At 41.4% G+C, this 23,650-nt stretch overlaps 1 protein-coding gene, 1 long non-coding RNA gene and 1 other non-coding gene across 3 annotated transcripts in view; 2 read left to right on the top strand and 1 right to left on the bottom strand.

The window, feature by feature from the left end:
* Positions 1 to 1,960: 1,960 nt before the first annotated feature.
* On the top strand, positions 1,961 to 8,398 carry LOC114050741. The gene is made up of 5 exons (XR_003570072.1): positions 1,961 to 2,048; positions 2,751 to 2,843; positions 4,124 to 4,218; positions 5,594 to 5,744; positions 8,290 to 8,398. It is a non-coding gene; the product is annotated as an uncharacterized LOC114050741 (long non-coding RNA).
* On the top strand, positions 3,966 to 4,042 carry LOC114051205. Its single transcript, XR_003570121.1, has one exon. It is a non-coding gene; the product is annotated as a small nucleolar RNA R38 (small nucleolar RNA).
* A 392-nt stretch (positions 8,399 to 8,790) lies between the features above and the next one.
* ST6GALNAC2 (ST6 N-acetylgalactosaminide alpha-2,6-sialyltransferase 2) overlaps positions 8,791 to 23,650 on the bottom strand; it is a gene marked incomplete at its 5' end in the record, with an annotated part of 58,404 nt that continues 43,544 nt past the window's right edge. The window contains 8 exons of the mRNA XM_027872984.1: positions 8,791 to 9,469; positions 11,206 to 11,305; positions 12,133 to 12,216; positions 14,204 to 14,307; positions 15,211 to 15,349; positions 15,859 to 16,027; positions 17,168 to 17,342; positions 18,959 to 18,998. Coding sequence (XP_027728785.1) covers positions 9,302 to 9,469; positions 11,206 to 11,305; positions 12,133 to 12,216; positions 14,204 to 14,307; positions 15,211 to 15,349; positions 15,859 to 16,027; positions 17,168 to 17,342; positions 18,959 to 18,998 — 979 coding nt within the window. The remainder of the gene's footprint in view (positions 9,470 to 11,205; positions 11,306 to 12,132; positions 12,217 to 14,203; positions 14,308 to 15,210; positions 15,350 to 15,858; positions 16,028 to 17,167; positions 17,343 to 18,958; positions 18,999 to 23,650) is intronic.

Below are 23,650 nucleotides of genomic sequence, written 5' to 3'. Positions count from 1 at the left end.
AGGCTGTGGCTGCAGGAAAGAAGGAGCTAGCACACACCTGGTGAGTGCAGTAGTGAGGGGTGGGGACTCTGTTGATTGTGGGTACTTGCAGGAGAGTAGAGTGCCTGGTTTCAGTTCCAGAGCAGAGAGGACAGCTGTAGTTTGCAGCCACTGGAAGGGCCACAGGAAACAATAGTATTTGTGTGACAGTGTGGCTGGGGGCTCTTGCTGTGGCTTAGGAGTGGAGGGGAGAGCCTAAGGTTGGGCACCAAGATAGAACTCAGAAGATAACAATAAGAAGGACCCGAGACTTGGGGCATCATTCCCACACTTTGGGACTATAACTTAATTTATACTAATAGCTGCTAAAAACAAAATAAAACAAAAAATGAATAAACAAAAATGAGTAAGCAAAGGAGAAGGAACTCAACCATAGGCAGTTACTGTGGGAATGGAGAAGATCTGGGTTCATATTCAGAGGAAGATTATGGAGCTAAAAAAGCCACTCCTTTTCATCAAGAAATGTCAAATGGTCTCAAGCACAAAAAGAGTTCTTGAAAGAACTTAAAAAGGACTTTAAAAATCAAATAAGAGAGATTGAGTAAAAATTAGGAAAAAAATAAGAGCAATCCAAGAAAATCAAGAAAATTATGAAAGTCAACCAACTTGAAATAGAGAAGCAAAAACTTAAGGAAGAAAATAATTCCTAATATTATTTTAACTATAAGCTAATGACATTCTAAGACACTAAGAAATCAAAACAAAATCAAAAGAACAAAAAAAATAGAAGAGAAAGTGAAACATCTCATCAGAAAAATAACTGATCTGGAAAACAGATCAAGGGGAAATCATATAAGAATAGTCAAGTCTACCTGAAAATTATGATAAATAAAAGAATCTTGATGCAATATTACAGGTAATTATCATGGGAAATTGCCCTGAAGTTCTAGAACAAGAAAGTAAAGCAGAAATAGAAAAACTCCATTGATTACTACCTGAAAGAGATCCCAGGAGGAAAACTTACAGAATATCATAGCCAAGTTTCAAGCTCCCACAATAAGGAAAAAATATTGGAAGCAACAAGAAAAAAAACAATTTAAACATCATGGAGCTACACAAGCATACTACAATCCTACTACACAAGACCTAGTAGCTACTATGTGACAGGACTGTAGATCTTGGAATACAATATTCTGTAGATCAGGGCTTCTTAAACTTTTTTCACTCTCAACCCCTTCAGTACTTCTTAAACTGTGGATCACAACCCCAAAATAATAAATTAATTTTAAAAATTTAAAATGAGGACAACAATATCACCTATCTCCCAGAGTGGTTGTGAAGATAAAATGAGATGTTTATAAAGCACTCGGCAAACCTTAAACCACTACATAAATACTAGCTAGCATTAACAATAAAAGCCATTATTATGATAAAACAATAAGTGTTGGCTTTCTTTAGCCCTTTAAAGTTTGCAAAGGGCTTGGCATATATTATCTAATTTTATTTTCCCAACAACCCTGGAAGGTTAAGTGTTATTAGCTCCATTTTTACTGATGGGGAGACTGAGGCAGACAGGGATGCCCAGACTTGGTCAGGGTCACATGGCTAGTAAAGTATCTGAGGCTACATTTGAATTCATATTTTCCTGACTCCAGTCCAGCACTCTATCCATGGCTTATGCGAAAACATGGGTAAGAATCGCACAGGATGAGTAGTAGGCTTGGAAGGTATGCCCTCTAGAGCAGCCTCAAAAAGTGAGAGAGCTGATCTTTCTAGACGGGCTATCAACGTACGTATTCCTATATCACTTCCTCTCAAGAGGAGTACATACCTACACGTCCTAGAAAAGAGCTTCCTCCGCTCGCCACGCGACGGGTCTCTCCTGACTACATTTCCCATAGTCCTTTGCCAGCCTCGCGACACTTCCCTCGAGAGTGGTGGAGAAGACTTGCGAGATCACGGCAGGCCCGTGTCCTTTCGGTTTCCGGCCTTTTGCTGGTTAGGACGGCGTGGACGTGGCTGGCGTGTCGTAGCCTACCCCAGTGAGGCGGCCTATGCGGCGGGCCTTGGTGGGTATGCTGGGCTCCATGAGGGAGCAGTGGGTGCAGGCGCCTAGAAGAAAGCCAAGGCAAGGCTCGGAGAGGCTCCTCGTGTCAGCCCGGGCCCTCTGGCATCCCTTGACCCTCCCAGGCGATAGCCCATCGCCCGTGTTGGTGCTTTTGCACTGGCTGTGCTCCATATGGGCGTCCGGGGTTATTTGCAAATTGTCTGCTTCGTTAGCTTCTAACCTCCTTTAGGTCAGGGCCTGTTTTTCTGTTTTTGCCTTTATATCACTGCGATTACACTCTGCTTAGCTTGTGGGGAGCGCTTAATAAATGCTTGATGTACGAATGACCAATGCCTCCTTAGGGCCCCCCGGGAAACCCTCGGCCCTTTCCGGGCCCCGTGACCTCCGACTTAATCGGCACCTTGGGCAGGAGCATCCGCTGAGTGTGCATTAGGAAGCTAATATGGGAATATTAGAATTTTTTTTTTTTTGTGAGGCAGTCGGGGTTAAGTGACTTGCCCAAGGTCACACAGCTAGTGAGTGTAATGTGTCTGAGGCGGATTTGAACTGAGGTCCTCCTGACTCCAAGGCCAGTGCTCTATCCACTGCCCCACCTAGCTGCCCCAAGAATAGTTCTTAACTTACTTCCCCCGTCGTCCCCACCCCTAAACCTATCCTAGGTTCCTTCCCAACCTCCTATCAGTAACCTATTTGTCATCCACAGGCTTTTCATTTGCTTTGGGAAAAATGGAGGCCACGTTGATGCCAGAAGGGATTGATTGGCCTTTGAAACTGAGAAATGGAAGAGCAGAAAACGGTAGTGTTGTTTTCTCTAAATGGTGGTGATGGGATTGAGTCTATGTAAAAATGGATGAGGATCATAGGAGTATATGTTTAGAACTGGAAGGGGTTTTAGAAATAAATGAGCACATAATCACATCCAGAGAAAGAACTTTGGAGTCTGAATGCCGATGGAAGCATACTATTTGCTCTCCTTTCTTTTGTTGTTTTGTTTTGTTTCTTTCTCGTGGTTTCTCCCCTTAGTTCTAATTCTTCTTTACATCGTGACTAATGTGAAAATGTTTACTATGAGTGTATAAGTAGAACCTGTATCAGATTGCATGCCATGGTGGGGAGGGGGGAGGAGGAGGGGGACTGAAAATTTAAAACTCAAACTCTTATAGAAGTGAATGTTGGAAATGAAAAATTAATTAATTAATTATAAAAGAAAAGAAATAAAGGAGCACAAAAGTCCTCTAGTTTTAGAAATGAGGAAACTGAAGTTCAGAGTTTAAGGGGCTTGCCCATGGGTCACACAGCTTGTAAAGATTTAAGTTTTCTTGATTAGGGATCCAGCCCTCTAACTACTTTGCCATACTTGCCTCCCAGCCAAGGGTTCAACTAACAGAAGACACCTAACATATCTAGAACATTGTTTAGGAGGTGGGGAAGCAAAGTTTAGATAGGGCACTTGGCTCACAGATTTTGCCTGGCAATAAATCCTCCAGTCTGTTTGCTGGCAGTCAGAAATCTGACTTCATCATTTTTCTTATCCTCAAACAAAAGGAAAAACTATATGCACAAAAGTATTAGAAGGTCCTACATGGCAAGTGCAGTGAAGAGAGGGATACATTTAGAGTCAAAGCACCTGTACTCCCACTTTCTACTTGTGTGAACTTTGCACAAATCACAGCCTCAACCTCTCTGCCCCTCAGTTTCCTTACCTGTAAAATGAACAAGTTGGACTATATGATCTGGGTTTGCTTCTTGCTCTAATTTTTTTTATCATAATGATCCTTGCCACCAAAGAGGACCAGGAATTTCTCAGGGTCCATGCTAGTGTTGTATATACGCCTTCTGCCATAAAGCTAGCAGATGGTAAGGAGTACTTGGAAAACCTGACTTGGTTTGGCCTGGGTATTAGAAAATTTTGTGAGAGCTGAGCTAGTGATGATTATAAAGTTATCCCTGTCTGAACGGCAGTTTTTGTGTGGATTCTGTCCTGCTGAGGCCCAGCTCTGCAAACTTAATTCAAGAGTAAACACGACTTGAATATTTGTTTGAATATTCTTATGTATATATCTTTTGGGATGCCAGATGCTGTCTGCTTTTGGACCCTGAAAAAAAGCAGATGAAAAAGTCTTCTTGGAAATGTTAAGATTGTTGGATCTTCTAACTTCCACCTTCAAAGAGTAAGTATTTAAAATTGTCTTGAAGTATGGCGTAGGTTCCTTTAAGTTTTAGTTTTGTTATTGGCCAGTTTAGCCGTTAATAAATAATGGCATGGAGTCCTTGTGAAATATTGGATAAAAATTTGGTAGCCCTGGGTTTTCTAGTCTAGTTCTCTCATTAACTAGTTTTGTTATGTTAATAAAAGGTCATGCTAGATGTTTTCAAAGAATCCATTCCACCTCTGATTTTGTGACCTTATCAAAACATTGGGTTTATTTCCTATAGGAGACTAAGTGCTATATAGAAAAAGAGTGAAAGAACTATTACTCCCAGTAACTCATGAATCTCCTGGGTTGGAAAACTGTTTATGGTGGGGACACAGTTAGAGAAGACAACCCCCTAGTCCACAGAGAGGTTCCTATCTGCCACTGCAAACACATACCCAGTCCTCTATAAGAATGCTTTTCAATGACACCCTATCCCCTCTCTTTAGGGTGTGACTCCCTCTAATTCCTTGGTCCCAGTTCCCTTCTCTCTCTTTAGGGTATGACACCCCCCCCTTTTTTTTTCTTTTCACATAGACTGACCTGAAAACACAAAATGATTTCATTACTTAGTGTTTTCTCAACACTTGTACTTAGCTTTCTTGTCCTAATTTTTGGGGTGTTTGCAAAACAATTCATTTGCCTGGCTGGTTTTTGTTTTTGTCTTGTATATTTAATTGACAACTAGCTGTTATGCTACTTGACGTAATAAAAGACCCAGCAAATTAGTCATATATACATTACAAAATGACTTGAGGGGGAAGAAGAAAAGCAATTCTAGTATGCATTCCTAGGACACGTTAGATTGACATCTATTAAAATAATAGGACTGAGCAAATAATTACTATTTTCTGTAGAATGAGTGATAACAATACCTGGTACTCAGTCTGTCTACCTTATAGTGTTAATGTGAGGAAAAAACAATATGGGTATGTTAATAAAAAGAGTCTTTGACTAGTTATATTAAAAAGTGCTTTTGTTCTGGAGGAGGGTTTTTTAGCCTTTTTAGTGTCATGGATCTTTTTTCATAATCTGAGGCCTATGGTCTTCTCAGAAAAAAAGTTTTAAAATGCATAGGATTGCAAAGGAAGCCAATTATATTGAAAGTGATCAAACTTAGAAAAGGAAGTTCACAGACTGAAGGTTAAGAACCCCTGTACTAGAGGTTGATGAATTGATGAGAGCTGAGGTGGTGATGTTATGAAGTTATCCCTGTCTGAAAAAGAAAAATGTGGAATGAGAACTTCCTGAAGCTTGGCTTGCTTTTAAAATACTGTATTTGAAAAGAATGGGATTTATTGATTTAAGAGTTGACTTAGATGAGTGTTTTATTGTGTTAATTTTTTTGTAGGGTACAGTCTGCCTCAGCTGATGGGAAAAGAAGCTTATGATTTGAGGATCCTTTTTACTCCTATAGCTGGAAGACTTTAGAATATCACTGAAAGTAGAAGCGTATCTATGCTAGGAGAGAAGTAGAAAACTTGTTCTCTACCCTAAAGCAGGTAAACACTATTGAAAAATATTGAAGCTTGGTGCCCCACAGATTATCAGTAAGGACTACACTACACAATAGTGGGTTTATATTATGACTGGGTCATAATCTGTTTTGCCTAAAGGCAAGTTGAAACATGAGAATTCAATGTTTTGTCCCCAGGAAGCTCGAAAAGCCAATGATGTTTTGTTATCCCTGTCTGAAAACTTAAGTGAGGGGAAAGCAAATCACTTCTGAGGCTTAGTAGGTTGGTGCTGCAGTAGTCTGTTAATATGTAAATTATGAAGTTCACCTTTTTGTGAGGATTCAAGATTTAGAATAAAATATACTGTTTTGATTCTTGTTCATTGTGTACAGTCTGCTTGCCCATTGTGGTTTTAATGTTCTTGCCCTAAATCAGGAGACCCAATTCAAATGTACATCTTAGAATCTTGAGAGATTCAGCCCAGGTACTCAGTTTTGAGTTTTTTCTTCTTTGCTCCTCAGTCCCAATTTGCTCTTTCTACCTTCAACCAGATGAAAGTAGCTACTGCTTGTTCCTTTGAATAGCATGAACAGAATGACTCATGTAAAAACATCATATGGACTGTAATCAGCTAAAGAAATCCCCAGTGGATTGTTTGAAAAATCATCCTCTAAGTATTTGTACCATTCAGTAGGTTAAAATTGTATTTATTCATTCACTAGTCATTTCAACAGACATTAAGCACATACTTTGTGTAGAATGTTGTTCCTGGACAGAATGTCAGAAAGTGATGTAAGACATGGGTCACTGTCATAGAGTTAATTAGAGTTGTACAATAAAATATTACGTGAGGTCAGAGGTGAAAGGCCTTACTGTCCAGGTGAATCAGGAAGGACTTTATGGTAAGTAGATAGCATTTGCTTTGGACTTCAAAGGATGAGTAGGGAAGAGAGGCTGGAGAGGTCAGGTGACTGGCAGGTTGATTATCAATTTAGGTGGAGTGGAGGTAAACTAATATGAAATGGAAAAGCAGTAGCACCCTTATTCGTTAATAGGCATTAAGTTAATGTCCTACACCCTGGAACATGGGGAGGGGCGAGTTCCTTTGAGATCTCAGAACTAGAAGTTTGGGGTTAGCTTTCTTGAGTCCTTACTCAGTCTTAGCAAACACTGCTCTAGCTAACCTTAGGAACCCATTCTCTGTAAACCCTACCTCATTCTACCCTTCAGATTAAATTTTGTCATTGTTTGCTGTGACATACCTACATATCATTTTCTTTGAGTAAGATAAAACCTAAATACTGCTATCTGGCACTTTCTGCTTAGAAGTAGCACTAAAGTCAAGAGTGAAAAGACATTGGTTAAATAATTTTGTTGTAGGAATGCCCTTTTATTAGGGAAGACAAGTCAAATTTTAAGCCAGTTTAAAGAATACAGTGCCCTGAAATATCTTTACATCCGGCCACTAATCTTCTTGGCTACTTCCCTTGAAGTCAGCACTTTGACTTTTAACAACAGGGTGGTGGTATAGCACCCAGTGGCAGTTGCCTAGCTGTTTGGCTCAGGGTCCTTTCTGAATGGCATGTCTGGCATGTGGCAATCTTTCAGGCAGCCTTCTAAGAATCTTTGGGCAGAGCACGGAGGTTGTGGGGGTGGTGCTGGATAGCTTCTTGGCTTTTCTACATTTAAATGCCTATTTTGAACTTGGATAGAGAAGGATTCTTTTCCACTAAAAGAAAAGAGTGCTTATGTGTGGGCATTTTATAGTTAATGTCACATTTTTGGCTCAACCACTGGAGAAGGTTTGTGTTTGGATTATAGTTTAGTGGACATGAGAGTGAACCCCATTAACTTACAGGCTGAAATCAAACAGTGAAATGACAGATTGATGACTATAAAAGAAAAGCTTCATTTGGTTGCGTGAAAGGTTCATTGATGGTTGACAGCTGACCTGCAAAGTAATCAAAACCTATCCTTTAAAACCAAGATGATTGTGAGGATATAACTACCGTAAGTGAAAATATTCAAGGAAATCTCCTTCAGTGTAGGATGATCTTAAGAGAGTGACTTAACAGTTCTAGATTCCCTATTTTAAAAAAAAAAAAGCAGACTGTAAGTAGTTCTGGAACTTTCCTCACATTTTTAAAATCACTTTTATATAGTGTGTCAATTTATAAGACACTTCATGACTTTATGAGATGGGTAGTACAAGTCTTAACCCCATTTAAGAAAATGCGGACACTGGAATGGAATTGAATTCACGTAAGACTTGAGTCTGCCACTCCAAATCTCAGTCTCCTCATAAAGTGAACTATCTTATTTAACTAATGAAGATTAATAGATCCAAGATTATTTAACTATTAAGTGGTGGCTCAAACCTTGAAGGTCTTGTGACATTCTAATACTCTAATACCATGTACTCTACTTAGAGGGTCATGCCCATACAAAAGTCCAGTCTTTGCTCTGCCATTTATATACCCTTGTAGATTCTATATGGAACAAACCTGCAACACTGAGCTGGGGTTAGGAAGCTTCTATGTGGTGACCATTTGTTGGCTGCTATTTGACTTGCCATTTTTTCTTTTGACAGGTATTTTCTACTGTTGAAGCTGCATGTGGCCACAGGCTTACTATATGTGTATATACTTTGATATATATGCTTAAAAAATAAAATGATTTGAAAACATGTTTCATAATAAGTACTCTTAAGTTCCTAAATCTTTTTCACCTAAACATCTGTTACCAACAGCAAAGTGGGCAATATTAGTGTTATCGGTAAGAAGGCTCAATAATATTTGTAACCTTTTAGGTTAGTGTGAGAAGCTGTTAGGTTTATCATAGGCTTTCTGAATGTGCTTCTTCGGTGCCAGTTATTGGAAGGCTTACAGTTCTGACTTCCAAAAGCAGTAGAATTTTCATCTGCCTTATGCAAACAGGATTGGTAGGCAGTTATCCTTATAATCAACTGCTCTGAAAATCCAGTCAAAAAACTTCACAGAGTTCTTGGATCCTAGTTGTGATTGCCACACGTCCTGACTTCCACTCTAATCCCCCCTTCCACAAAAAAAGACAAAAGCAAAAGATCATTTAATATTTATGTAATTATACAGAGTGGTAAAATGTTTCAAATTACAATTATCCACCCATTCATCAGGTGGGAGTGCCTCCCCTCCCCTCCCTATTGGGCAGAAATTCATCTTGCAGGAATTGATCTTGTTATTCTCAGAGACCTGCTGTTATCTTACTGAATGATTCTTGTTGAATTGTTCTTTAGTATTGCTTTTCGGTTGTCTCTGGGCAGAGTTTGAAGTTTTTGTGTTTAAGAAATTTTTTTGGCTTTTTATACTATTGTGGGGTAAAGAGGGTGTGATTTTAAAACGCAGGAAAATCAACAACAAGGCATGATGCCCCCAGCTGCATGTTACGATTGTTTTTTTCATCTCCATTGTAGGGTAGGGCATTTTTCTGTTTCAAAATAATGCCTCTGCAAACCATTTGTTAATTCTTAACCAAGGACCGGTTTTCCATATCAGAAACGGAAGTGACTTTGTAAGAAAATGCTGAGCTTGGCTATTGGAGTACTTCATGGCTTGGCTTTGGATTCAGCGCTGATATAGATTCATGACGCCAGCATCGTGCAAGTTCTTCCACAGCTTGCTTTCCAGGCGCATATCATGATTGACGTAAAACACCAAGGGCATCTTCTTGCGCTCATAATAATGGTCAGAAAATTCCTGGTAATTGCTTGTAATGAACCCATAGGCACTGACCTGCACAAGAAGAGTTAAATTAGTTGATAGCATTTATTCCCACTAAATGCATAATCCTATGAAAAGGGGAGATACTGTCCCTGGCTCGAAAGGACTCATTTATTAAAAAGTTAATTTAGAAAGTTGTGTAGTGCAGCAGTCTCAAGGATCTTTTGTTTCAAGGGAGACAACATATATGTAGGAGTAGGTACAGAATATACATTAAAGTAATGTAGTAAGGTAGTTTTGGGTTTGGGGTACTCTAGCATGTGGGATGGGAAGGCAGGGTGTAGGCAAATCAGAAAAGGCTTCATGAGGAAGGTACTTGAGCTGAACTAAAGGAAACCAGGATATCCAAGTGACTGATGTGAGGAAGTTAATTCCAGGGATAAAGAGTAGCCAGAACAAAGGTATAGATCAGTAAGATGCAGGATCCTGTGTGCATAACAGCGAGAAGGCCTATGTGCCTAGTACATGTGTTTGATCCTACGTCCAATAGGGAACCACTGGAGTTTGGGAGGGGGAAGATGTCAGCTATGCTAGAATGATATTCCACCTGTATTATAAGAAAATGGCAGCTGTGCAGATGATTAGTTGGAAAGGGGATAGGTGTGTTGGGCAGGCCCAAATAGACTTGTTTTAGAGGAGACAAAGGTGCCTAGGGTGACTGAGACAAGATTGCAACTAATTGGATATGCAGGATGAATTAAGAGTACTCAAGGATGACAAGTTGGGAACTTGAATGGAAGTATAGTGGTGCCCAAAACAGTAATAGAAAAGTTTGGAAAAGGGGTGAAATTTTGTTGAGGATATAATTGAGTTTGAGATGTTTGTAGGACACCCAGTTTCAAATGTCCAATAGGCAACTCAGGAGAAGAGCTAGGACTACATAGAGATAATCGAAGGTGTGTGAATTGATGAGATCACTGGGAATGGAACAGCTTTGGGGGTATGTGTGCCTAGAGTTGGGTACTGAAGAGTAGGGGTTAAGGAAATGAAAGTTGAGTTTTTGAGGAGAGAGACTTGGTCATGTTTGTAGGCATCAGGAAAGGGTCCAGTAGATAGGGAGAGATGGAATGTCAAGAAAAGTGGGAGTTATGGTGAGGACAATGCCAATATTAATAAAACCTGTCAGAGAGATTGTGACTTCCTTATTGTAACAGCTAGTATAGGAGGGGAATTTGAAACCAGGTCTTCCATATTACTCACCCTTCCCTCTTCCCCCACCCCCCAGTACTATGTTATAAATGATATTAATGTAATAAATTGCTAGGTCTGCAAATAAACGGGGAAAGGATGTGAGAATAGGATGCATATTGGTGTGGGCCTATGCTTAGGGATGTTTATTAAGAAATACTCAACTAGTAGTATGTGAAGCTTTGGACCCCATAATTTTAGTATTGGCAAGGACCACTTTATTCTCTTTAAAAGAAATTGGAAGATAGTTACTGCTCATCCACAGCCATACATCTCCTAAGATAAGGGAAACAAGTTGGAAAGGGCTATGAATGGGAAAAGGCTAAAATATGAGTCCATAGCAGTTCGGTAAACGATGATGGGATTTTGCCTGGGGGTGGGGCGGTGACCGAAGGAGGCAAAGGCTGGGATGCGTTACCATGAGTTAAAGAGTATTTCTCAGGAAACTGATTATAGGCCTAAAGATCTAGTAAAGATCTGCAACAGGGAATAATCAGGTTCACTGATGGTTGTGGTCTAAGCACAACAGGACTGTACCAGGAAGAGGAGAGATTTCTTACTTGGTCACAGGTATGCAAAGCTGTCAGTAACATGAGGGCTCCAGTACTGGGCATGTACAGGTACCCATACTTTTTATTGATGAGGTCTGATTTCAAAAACCTGGAGGCAAAAAGAAGGGTCATGATTTTTCACATAAAAAGTTCAATCCATGCAAATCAGAGGCCTCTGACAGTTAAAACTCTGACCATGCATGGTATTGCATTTTTGTAACAACTAGCACAAATGAATTAGAAAATGTTTCTTCAATGACTTTTAGGATTCATCCTTTGTTAGTCATATTCCCATGCTGGTAGCCCATTTCTTATATTTGTATATCTTATCAATGTTGATAGTAGTAATTAGAAGCTGCTGCTATATAATGGAGCCCAACCCAATCTCTTCCTGCCTGGTTCCCTCCTCCTTCCCACCAACCCTACCTTTGTCACTGCTCTGTCTTTGAGGGAATCCCACAGTGAACTCTTTATTGAACCCAACTCTAAAATTATCCTTTGCCCCTAGACCAAGAGGTAGCAGACAACTCATGGTACAGTGGAAAGAGCATTAGTTCTGGAAATGAAAGATTTAGATTCAGATCTCTCTTCTGATCTTTATTCATCTGTGTGACCGAAGCCTCAGTTTCCTCATCTATAAAATGAGAGGATTGGATTAGATGGCTTCTGAGGTCTACAGTAGTAGCTCTGATTATCTATGAAAGGAATAAGTGACTATATTCCCTTAAGCCCCAAATCTTAAGGATGGTGAGGGGCCTGGGGTTAAGTGCAGACTACAGGAAGTGTAGAGAGGGATAGGGCAGGAAGATGCTAGTTAGTGCCTGGATCAAGCAGTGACCACCCAATGGTGAAGGAAAGTGTTGAGGGAGATGGAGGCAAAGGTCAGGGAGTTGATTTCAGCATTGAAAAGGGCCAAGGCCCTGGGCCCCTCCATACCTCTCTTTCAGGTAGTTGATGAACTCTGGATGCAACAGCTTGAATTTACTCGCAGAGATGTCTGGTCCAAAATAGGTCTGTGGCCTAGGAGTTTTCACGGAAGAAATGTACAGAACGATTATAAGTAATATCAGAAAACCGAGTTGGAGATGATGGTGATATTGGGACAAGGGAGTGATGACGCCGCCACCTATGAGCTCGGGGATGAGGATGGTGTCGAGAGAAAGGGGTATAGAAAGCTGCAGGTATTATGGTAGGAGCACGATAGGGTTTTGTTAAAGTGAAACAGTCTAAAGCAGGCTGGTGGGTTAGAGAACAAGGGGGTGTGAACACCCCATTAGTAGTTGGGTAACTGAGCTTAAGAGGAGGGAGACGAGGAGGGGCAGGAAAGAGTGGAAAATAGAGAGATTCTCCAGGTTTGGATTTCTCAGGAGGGCAGGGGTAGTTACAGGGAAAGCAAGGAGTGAAAGGAATAGGAATAGTAGGTGGCTGAAAATAAGGGTTTGGGGTGAGGAGGTGGGAAACATATGGGGCAATATGGGAAGGGACAAGAGGAGACCGAGTCCGAGTAGGCCATACTGTTGTAGAAGGAGAAGCATTGGCAGAAGTTTGGGAGGATTGGGAAGGGGATTTGGAGGGAGGTGGAGTGGGAGTCTGAGAAAGACCCCGGGGGGGAGGTCGGGTTTGGAAGGGAGATGGGTTTATAGCTGGGGTGGTAGTTTGGGAAGGAGGTCGTGAAGTAGGTTGAGAGGGAGAAGTCGGTCCACCAGGAGTTTGGGATGGAGCTCGAGAAGAGGGAGATATGGGAGGAGTTTGGGTTGGTGTTCGGGGATTCTGTGGGTTAGATCCTCTAGGTGTTGCATGAGGTGCATTTTGAGAAAGGCGGCCCGAACGGGATTGGGAGGGGGATTGGGCAGGGGAAGGAATGGGGGATTGGGCAGGGGAAGGAATGGGGGAATGGGAGGGGGAGTTCATTGGTGTTGGGGAGGCTACTATCTATCATATAAAACCTAGCCTCTGAGTGAACCTCTCTTAGGAGCCCAAACCCCTCCCGGGTCACAAAAGTCATTGTTATCATCATCACCATCATCAATTAGTAATTATTGAGTGCTTACAAAGTCCAGGGCACTATGCATGCTTGTGAGGAGTTAAGAGGATGGCCAACCTCAAAATCTCCTTAGTTTTGTAGGGGGTGAGTATAAAATGGTTAGGGTTTAGATTTTTTTTTTTTTGCATTGGTGTGGGGCTAAGTAAAGTTAGATAGACGTTAGGGGGAACCCTGAAGGAAATCATTTCAGGCATATAGAATTTCATGGGAGAAAGCTCAGTTTGGAGCAAAGAAGCTGCTTGGTCTAGGAAGGAAGTGAGGAAGGGACAGAGGTTTGAATGAAGACACAGGAATACAGAATTTCCTTGGTCTTGCCTGCATTTCATGGGAGGCTTAGCAGTAAGCAATCTGTTCTCCTGTTTATTAGTTGGGAGAGAAGCATGGTTCTCTTAGTCATTGAAAACAATTTTCTTAACCAAGGGAGGAACCCCCACTACTGAAAGGCTTCTTCCAGACCCTAGCTTTGGGCAGCTGGATTAGTTTTTGAAAGATCCTTCAGACAAATAATAAATAAATCCCTACTTGGCCCATTCAGAACTGAGCTCTGACACCTATCACCTGTGGTTCGACCAGAGTCCAAATCTGGCCTCAGACACTTGACACTTACTTAGCTGTGTGACCCTGGGCAAGTCACTTAACCCCAAAAAAGCCTCAAAAAAAAAGTTATTGGTGACCAATAGGATATTTACCTGGCAGTGATGTTACCTGCACTTTTCCAAAGGGTGGGATATCATGGGAATGAAGAGTTTAGGTCTTAACCTCTTCCTCTGCCTTGGGAATTAGTCAACCCTGCTTGGAGAAACCTTGACGGTGGCCTTCCCTGGTTTCCACTCACCCCATCCCACCAATGCACCCCCTGGATGTTGGGCAAGTTACTAACTACTCCAGCTTCCTGCCCCTTCCTTTTCTTGTACCCCCCACCATATAACACGATACCACCCCTAACTGGCCTATTCTACTTACTTATCTCCTTTGTCATGGCCCTCAGGAACAGGCACCCCCAGAATGGCTGACTTTAACATCAGGTAGTCCCGCATATTTGAAGGAATGAAGATATAGTGCAGGTCCTGCCAAAGTGATAAGAGATAACTGAGCCAGCAATGTGGGTTGTATATTTATCTAGCCCAGATACTCCCTCTCCAAACCTGGGCTGGCCTACTAGAGAATGACCTTCAAACCTTCCAACTCCCATCCCCTGAGATAAGATGCAAGGTACTTGATATCCTTGATAATCCCCAGGGCCCAGAAGGAGGCTCTGGATTGAGGAGTTAGTCTTGAGACTTGGCAACAAGACACACTTGTCTGGTTGATCTGCTGTATGATTAATTAAGGGCTCTTAATTGTAGTCCCTCAGTGTCAAAACAAACCAAAAAACCTACTGGGAGATCCTAGTCCTACTATGTCCCCCACTGTGTATTTGCACCCTCCCTCCACACCCCAACTGACTTCCACTTCCCATTTCTTTTCTGAGGGATAGAGTCTCGCCTGAGGCAATAGGGAATCTCCCTCTCTAAACTTCTAGTCTCCATGGCAAGGCTTCTTAAATTCTTTGTGTGTCATGTACCCTTTTGGTAATCTGGTATCTGGTGAAATCTAATTTTTTCCCATCCAAGTTCATGGACCCCCTGAACTACCAACTAGCTCCAACCCTTCTCAGAATAATGTTTAGAATGCATGAAACAAAATATATAAGATTACAAAGGAAGCCAAAGTTTAGTCAAAATAAAGATGCAATTTTTTTTCCATCCAAGTACATGGACCTCCTGAAATTAATCCCCAGGGTAAAAACCCTTGCTCTATGCTATGTGTCAGAATCTCCTGTGACGCCCAGAATTGGGGTCTGAAGGGCATGAGGGTTAGTGCTCCTCATTTTTCCAAGGGGTTCTAGCTATACAGGTATGACCTGTTGACCAAGCCCAAGGGCCTGTGTTCTACAAATCAAAGTCTTCAGTCCCATAGGGAGTACTAACTTGGTGCTTGGGCACTGAAGTGAAGCCCAGATGCCTGTAAGCTCTCAGGGAGTTCTTCATTGTGTTCACAGTGAAGCCATAGAATGAAGTCTTGGTGCCCACATCCTCCTCATAGCCTTTAATCACAGCCCCATTGAGCCTGAGAAGAAAAGGAGTTCCCCGTTATACCAACTTTACTTCTCATTAATCCCCAACTCATTTTACCTTATCTAAGTTGACCTATAGCTTCCTCTCTGCCAGTCCATATCCCTCCTCTCCTTCAAAATTAAGGAAATGCTTCCTATCTTGGATTGCTGCTTTCATCCATGTTCTTTTGGCACTCATATCCCTTTTTTTCTACTATATTAATTTTCGTGTATTGATTCATATATTTGTTCTTAAGTCTTTTTCCATGAGCATGTCCTATCTTTCTCATTGGATTAGGAGATCCTCAAAATCAGGTGCTATTTTTTCTCTTCATGCCAAAAAAGGTTCTGCAGACATTAGGGAGGTTCTCGATTTGCAGTACTTACTCTACTTTTTACCCTTCTCCCCCTATGACCAGATGCTCTTGTTTCCTCTCTTTTTTAGCCATTCTCCTCCACTTCATCACCTCTCCCCCCATCTTCTCATTAGCCTTCTCTCCTGACTGGGCTTTGTGGCTCATACCTGAAGACGAAGTCATGGGAATCAATCTGTAGACCTTGACGGGACCCATTGAGAATGCCACCATTGCCCACAACAGCACATCGAATGCAACCCAGGTGTTGTTTCACAGAGAGATCAAACAGCTGAGCATTGGCTGAGGTATTCAGGAGGCTCATGGTAGAAGCGATAGCTGTGGGATGGAAGCCAGGACAAGGGGAGCTAAGGAGTGAGTATGGGGGAGGCATATCACAAGCTCTTGACTCTTAGCCCTTTTACCCAAAGAAAAACCAGCAAAGACATGGGGTAGGAACGATGGACCATTTATCAAGACAAAGAAGGAGGTTGGCTTGGTGAGAAGGTGCAGGGCTGGGGGGAGAAGGCAGTGTCAGATTTGGAAGGGAAGCTATTAATATAACTTGTACTTTGGTTCCTCATCACCCTTGAACCTTTTAAGAATCCAGAAGGGCCAGGGTCTAGGGATCCTTAGCTAGGCCTAAGTTGTGAGCATATATTGAAGAATAACCTAAGCTTGCAAAAAAAATAATAATCTTAAGGGAACACAACAATGAAGATCAGAAATGAGGACCCTTCTGCCTCATTGTCAATGCCTGTGTCCCTCCTCTCAGATCAGTAGATTAGCCTAAAAGGCAAAGGGGTCTTTTCTTCTCAGTGGTCTTTGGGGAAACCTGCATTTCATGGACTTTCCGAGAAGAGAAGGAAAACAGCTATGACCAATGCCCAGGATAGAGACGTGCTCTGTCTGACCTTACAAAGTTGCCCCAACCAGACCCCAGCATCTCTGGACTTCCCTCCCACACTAGATACACACAATGGGGGTAGTGGAGGAGAGAGAAGCAAAAGGGATGTAGATATGGGTGAGCTCTATCAGGTAGGACCCTAGGCTAGGAATTACAACAATTTTGGCAGGAACAATAATAGGCAAGGCTGTTTGAGGTCACTGGAATGTTTGCTATCTGTATCTGGACATCAGAACATTTCGAGTAGGAAAAGATAAGATACTCCACAGAGCTCCTCAGCCCTCCCAGACTGGGGCCATGGCACCCAAAGACAGAAGGGTGGGAGATCCTTGGCTCTAGCAAGATTCCTTTGGAGAACCTAGGGGTGAATGAGAATGTCAGTGAAGGGAGTGCTCAGCAGGTGTCTGAATTTTGGGACAGTAATCAGTACTGTGAATACTGTAGCTCCCTTGGGATGTAGCTCAGCTTCTGGGTGGGAAGGATGAGGGGAATCCCATCTTACCTAAGGGAACTAGGGATGAGAGGCAGTGAATGGAAGAAGCACAGGGCTGGAGACAGCAGCAAAAGATTACCTTGGTAGGAAAGCCCCCGCCAGCCATAGGGAGCATTCTGTTGATTCAGTTGGTCCCAGAGCTCCTGGGTGAAGAGCCTGCCATAAAGCAGCACTGGGATACTGAAGTTAAACTTATACTTGAAAAGGTAGTGTTGTTGAGTGGCAGGGACCAGTGGGCGGTTGCAGGGCTGGTGCTGTGGGGGAGAGGTGACGTAGCTCAGAGTTCAGGCCAGTATGAAGACGGGACAGTCTGGTGGGGAACCAGGAGGCCTGTCAGAGGATGGGGGAAGGGAGAGAAGAAGAGAATAGGAAAGCAACCATTCTTTCCACCCAAGGCGCTACAGCAGGGGTGGGGAACCTGCAGCCTCGAGGCCACATGTGACCCTCTAGGTCCTCAAGTGTGGCCCTTTGACTGAATCCAAACTTCACAGAACAAATCCCCTTGATCAAAGAGTTTGTTTGGTAAAACTTGGACTCAGTCGAAAGACCTAGAAGGCCACAATGTGGCCTTGAGGCCACGGGTTCCCCACCCCTGCACTAGCTACATGGTTCAAGAGACAATTCAAGCTTATCAGGCCATGCTAGGACTTATGAGCCTTTAAGAATGGCATCACCCAGCTCTCATAGGCAATTCAGTTTAGTAGAAAGACTGGGAATGGGGACACCTGAATTTGCCATTAACTCATTGTGTCGTGTTGGGCAAATCATCTTTCTGGATCTCATCCATAAAATGAAGACTATCTCTACAATCTTTTTAACTCTCACATGTCATGATCTACTAACCCCAATGAGAAATGGCCCAGCTTTCACTTTCCCAATCCACCCAGCAAGCATTTACCAAAAACCTACTAAGTGCAAAATGCTGATCTAGGTCATGAGGATGCAAAGAACAAATGAGAAACCATCACTGCTCTCTATTATCATCCTGGTCTTTGCTCCCACCATTTCTTAGGTGTGCAGGATGTTCTCCTCCCCGCCTTTTAAAATCCTACCCATTCTTCAAGATCCAACTCGAAAAACCATTTCATCCACAAAGCTTTCCCTGATCTTTCCTAGTTAGCAATGCCCTCCCCCAGTCTCCAGCTCATATAGCACTTTGAACCTCTTTTATATATTTATTTTACATTATTTCTTATTATAGTTCTCTGTGTGTATACTATATTTGCAACTAAACTGTAAGCTCCATGAAAATAATAAGTGTGTTTCTTAAACTTTATACCACATTCCCTTTCCTTCCCACGGCCCCCTTCCAACCATGTGCAGTGAGTGCTTTACATGCAGTAGGCACTTAGTAAATGTTTTTTGATATGATAAATTATAATAATTATTACTATATTACGAGCAGATGATATTACTATATCATCTTAGACATCATTACATTTTCAGGTGATGTTGTTACCTTAGACTTCTTTATATATTGCACTTTTAAGTTTTGCCCAATAAGTGTGTGCCCTGTCTATCCGAATAGATTCGGAGGGCTCTGTATCATTTCCTCTGTTTTAACCCCCAGTGTCTAGAGAGGTGTTTAGAATACAAGGGGCTCTCAGGCTATAGGATTGCCTAACTTGTTAGGGGGTGGGGACAGAGAGCAGGTTACTAAACAGTGTAATCTCTGGATCAATCCCAACATCACAGTGTTTATATGTGTGCCCACTATATTCTGGGCACTGTGCTAGGTGCCAGAGAGGCATGGCTACAAAAGGTGTCTCCTCGATTGGGATCATCTCATTAGGGTCACCTTCTAATCCTGTCTTTTTTTTCCCCCTGACCTAGGATTATTACATCCCTGCAGAAGGGCTGATCATCATACCTTTCTAGTCCAAAGATTGGTAGATACAGATGATGTGTTCCTGTGGGAAGAAAGCAAAAACAGATAAACAAAGGATCCATACTCCTGTCTTTTTGTGAGGTGGTATAATGGATAGAGAGCTGAACCAGGCTATTTATAATTTTATAAGTTTATAATCCTTCCTCAGACGCAACCTGTGTGACTCTAAACAAGTCATTTAACCTCTGCCTGCCTCAGTTTTTTCACCTATAAATGGGGATAATCATAGCACCTACCCTTCAGGGTTGTTGTGAAGATAAGATAACATGTAAAATGCTTTGCCAAACTTAAAGCACTATCTAAATGAAAGTTGTTATTATTACTATTATTATTATTGTTGATCCTCTTGATTTCCTCAAGCTCTTGGATACCACTCAATCTCCCTTGTTTTTCTTGTGTAAAATATTGTGTAAATATTTTAAACAAAAAGAATCAAACGCTTGCTTTTCTCCAGAGGTTATGGGAGAAAAGCAAGCCTTTGATTCTTTTTGTTTAAAATATTTATTGTAAAGGGCAAGTACAGGTGGTGCGGTGGATAAATCACCAGGCCTAGAGTCAGGAAGACTCATCTTTCTGAATTTAGATCTGACCTCAGACTCTCACTAGCTGTGTGAACTTGGGCAAGTCATTCAGCCCTGGTTGCCTCAGTTCCCTCATCTGCAAAATGAACTGGAGAAGAAAACAACAAAGAAACCACTCCAGTATCTTTGCGAAGAAAGTCCCAAATGGGGTCATGAAGAGTTAGACATGACTGAAAAAGGACAGAACATGAAATTATTATAAACTTAATAATGCTCTGAACAAATCCAGTTAAAGAAACAAATTGCATATGAGTATTGAACAATATTCTTTTATATACATAAAACCACGGAAGCCAAAATACTTAAAATTCATTTAAAAACAATACTTTGATGGATCTGTGGCCTTGTCCATGTAGGTAATTCCTCCACCAATTAGATTTACTTTATATTGGACCAGAAATCTGTCAAATATAGAGATGACAGATTCCTGGACAGAACTGAAGTATACCTAACCAAAGCTGGTAGGAATATATTTTGCTAGGTATTTTGCAAATATAATAGAAAAGGCTTTAGATTAAAGAGGTTATATGACTAAGGCATTTAGGGTAACTAAATAAATTAGAGGAGCAAGGAAGAAAATACCTTTCAGATCAATGGATAAGGGAAGAATCCATGATCAAATAAGGGATACAGAAGATCAGAGAAAAGAAAATGGACAATTTTGATTATATAAAATTAAGAACTTTGTACAAACAAAACCAAATGCCATTAACATTCAGAGGGAAACAAAAAATTAGGAGGGAAATTTTGTAGCAAGGTTTCTCTGATAAAGGTCATATCCAAGATACACAGGGAAATTCATAAGAACAAGAACTTTTCTCCAATAGAAAAATGGTCAAAGGATGGGAATAGGAAGTTATCAAAGGAAGAAATCCAAGATGTTAAGAAGCATAAGAAAAATGCTCCAAATGACTAATAATCAGAGAAATGCAAATTAAAGCAATAATGAGATTCTACCGTATTCCCATCAGATTGGCAAAATTGACAAAAAAAAAAAGGAAAATGATAGTTATTAGAGGGACTGTAGGAAAAAAGTACATAGATGTACTGATTACCCTCACCTCCAATTTGTTATTTATTTATTTTTAATATAAAATTTTTGAATTTTGACTTCCAAATTCTCTCCCTCCTGCCCTGTCCTCACTCATTGAGAAGGCAAGCAATATGATCTCAATTATACATGTGAAATAATGCAAAACATATTTCCATATTAGTCACATGGGTATAGTATTGATGGAGCCGTGTATATCTAGACATTCTAGAGAGCAATTTGGAATCATGCCCCTAAAATCATTAAATTTTGCATGACCCTTTCATAACCTTTACCAGGTCTGTATCTCAGAGAACAAAGAAAGAGGGAAAGAACCTATATGTACAAATATATTCATAGCAGCTCTTTTTGTGATGGCAAAGAACTAGAAACTAAGGGAGTGACCATCAACTGAGGAATGGTTGAAGAAATTTTGACATGAAATTCAGCTAGTTGTGAAGTGAAGTTAGCAAGACCTGTGTTCAATCCACCCTCAGACACTTACTAGCTGTGCAACTCTGGGCAAGTCACTTAACCTGGTTGCCTTAGTTTCCTCATATGTAAAATAGGGATCATAATAGCACCTATCTCCCAGGATTGTTGTGAAGATCAAATAAAATAATATCTGTAAAGCACTTAGCACAGTGCCTGGCACATAGTGGGCAATTTAATAAATGTTTGTGCCCTTCTCCTTCCCTATAAACATAATGAAATATTGTTGTTGTTGTTGTTTAGTTGTTTTTAGTCATGTCTGACTCTTCATGACCCCATTTGGGGTTTTGGCAAAGATATTAGAGGGGTTTGCATTTCCTCTTCCATCTCATTTTACAGCTAAGGAAATTAAGGCAACCAGGTTAAGTGACTTGCCCAGGGTCATACAGCTAGTAAGTGTTGGAGGCCAGATGTGAACTCAGGAAGATGTGAACTCCAGGCCCAGCACTCTCTCTACTTGCCTTAAGAAATGATGAAATGGGCAGTTTTAGAGAAAGCTGGCAAGACCTACATGAACTGATGCATAGTGAAGTGAGCAGAACCAGGAGAACAATAACAATAATATAATGAATGCAATGAAAGACAAAGCCAATGAGAGTCCTGGGCTTGAATGCTTTGCTGCTATTCCGTATGAAGGCTAGGAGGCCTGCTTCTAAAAGCGCATTTTAGTGTGTAATGGAGCGGCTGGGCCCCTAATTCAGAGTACATGCAAGTATTCTGTAACTGTTTCCAGTCTATTACAATTGCAAGCCTTTTGATTGAAGGCAGAGCTGGAACTAACTGTGCATTTAAAAGTGTGCTAGCATGCCAAAGCACCCTTTTAACTCTTCCTGGGTGTGTTGGAGTGAGGAGGAAATAACTATTGCAAGACTAGAGTCCATGTCAGAATTTGTAGGCAGCCAAGCCTGGTGAGGAGTAACCCGCTTGACACAGCATTATTAGGAGATCAAGCCAAGAGGAAGCAACTAGTCCATTAGCTATGCCAAATTGGGGAGTGAACTTGGTGGGACAAAGGTTTGGATAGCACTGATTTTAAATCTGAGCCCATTGTTCCCAGGACCTAAGGTAGTAGCGGAAAGAGTATGCCCCTAACATATTCGAATAGAAATGCTTTATAATTTCTGTTCTTGCTGTGTCTTCTCAGTAAATATCCTTTTGTTATAGCTAATTGGTATTAATTGGTTAAATTATATTGGGGGGGGGGGTAGAGCCAAGATGGTGAAGTACAAACAGCAACCCAGCTGGACTCTCCCAATATTCCCTTCCAAACAACTTTAAAATAACTCATAAAATCCAATTTTGGAGTGACAGAGCCAACAAAAATTCAGTGAGACATTTTTCCAGCCTAAGAGAACTTGGGAGGTTGGTAGGAGAGGTGTATTACAATACTGGGGTAGGGATAGGACCAGAGCATACGCAATGGCGGTATCAGTCACGGGTTTTGGAGGCTGTGACAGTGGCAGCAGCAGTAGCAGCTGCAGGAGCTCTCAGTCCAGAAACAATAAGGGAGTTAGACGATTGGTCAGAAAGAGATTACAGGGGACCTTTCGCTGACACTGGGTGCAGCTGGCACTGATTTTCAATTCTATTGCCTATAAGCAGTTAGGGTCACAGTTCCAGAGTGGAGAGGAGTTCTTTTTATCAGTCACAAGAAAGTAGGAGCCTTGGCTGCAGTTCCAACACAAAGAGAAGCACTAGTGCTTTCTGCTATAGGCGAACAGGGGTCCTTCCTGGGTAAAGACCAGAGCACAGACTGAGAGAGCAGTGACCACATCTCCCTCTGAATCATACCACCTTGGAAGCACGGAAGAATCACAAAACTAGCTCTGAAAACAGTAACACAAAAAAGTCTGAAGCTTGAGACAGTGCCTTCTAAGGTGGGCAGAAGCCAAGGTTAGGATAAAGTTCAAAGTCAACAAATAGGCTGTCAAATTAGTGAACAACACAAGAAGAACTTGACCATGAAAAGGAACTACAGTGGCAGGGAAGACTAAGACACAAACTCAGAAGACAACAACAGTGTGAAAACAGCTGTAAGCAAAGCATCAAAGAAAAATGCTAATTGGATGTAAGCCCAACAAGAATTCCTGGAAGAGTTGAAGAAAGAGATAAGACCCACCCCCCATTCTCCAACCCCCTGGGGAAACCCTGAAAAAGAAAGTCAAAAGTTCTAATCCTACTCCCTTTGTCTAAAGACCACCAAGAGGCAGTTACATGTCTTTGGGGATCAGCACAGCAAAACCACAAGATACAAATTTTTTCCCAATTTCTTCTAACAGCATTTTCAGAAGATACTCTTGTGGCAAAATTAAAGGAAACTTGATAAACATGACCTATATTGAGAATATCTTTCCTTCAATGACTCCAGTGAGTGGTTTATAAATAAAAGCTCTTTCACTTAGACCAGCATTTTCCAAATTGTATTCCATGTGATCTGAATAGGGACTACATAAGAAAATGTCAATGCTAGCATTTTTTTTCTCTGAAATGTTAAATAGAAAGTTAGACGTCAAAAAAAAAAGAAAGAGATAAGAGCGGCAGAAGAAAAATTGGGAAAAAAATGAGAGTGAT

The sequence above is a fragment of the Vombatus ursinus genome, unplaced genomic scaffold, assembly GCF_900497805.2.
Source record: "Vombatus ursinus unplaced genomic scaffold, bare-nosed wombat genome assembly UNPS02014801.1, whole genome shotgun sequence".
NCBI lineage: Eukaryota > Metazoa > Chordata > Mammalia > Diprotodontia > Vombatidae > Vombatus > Vombatus ursinus.
This window is presented reverse-complemented; position numbering and strand designations above follow the sequence as displayed.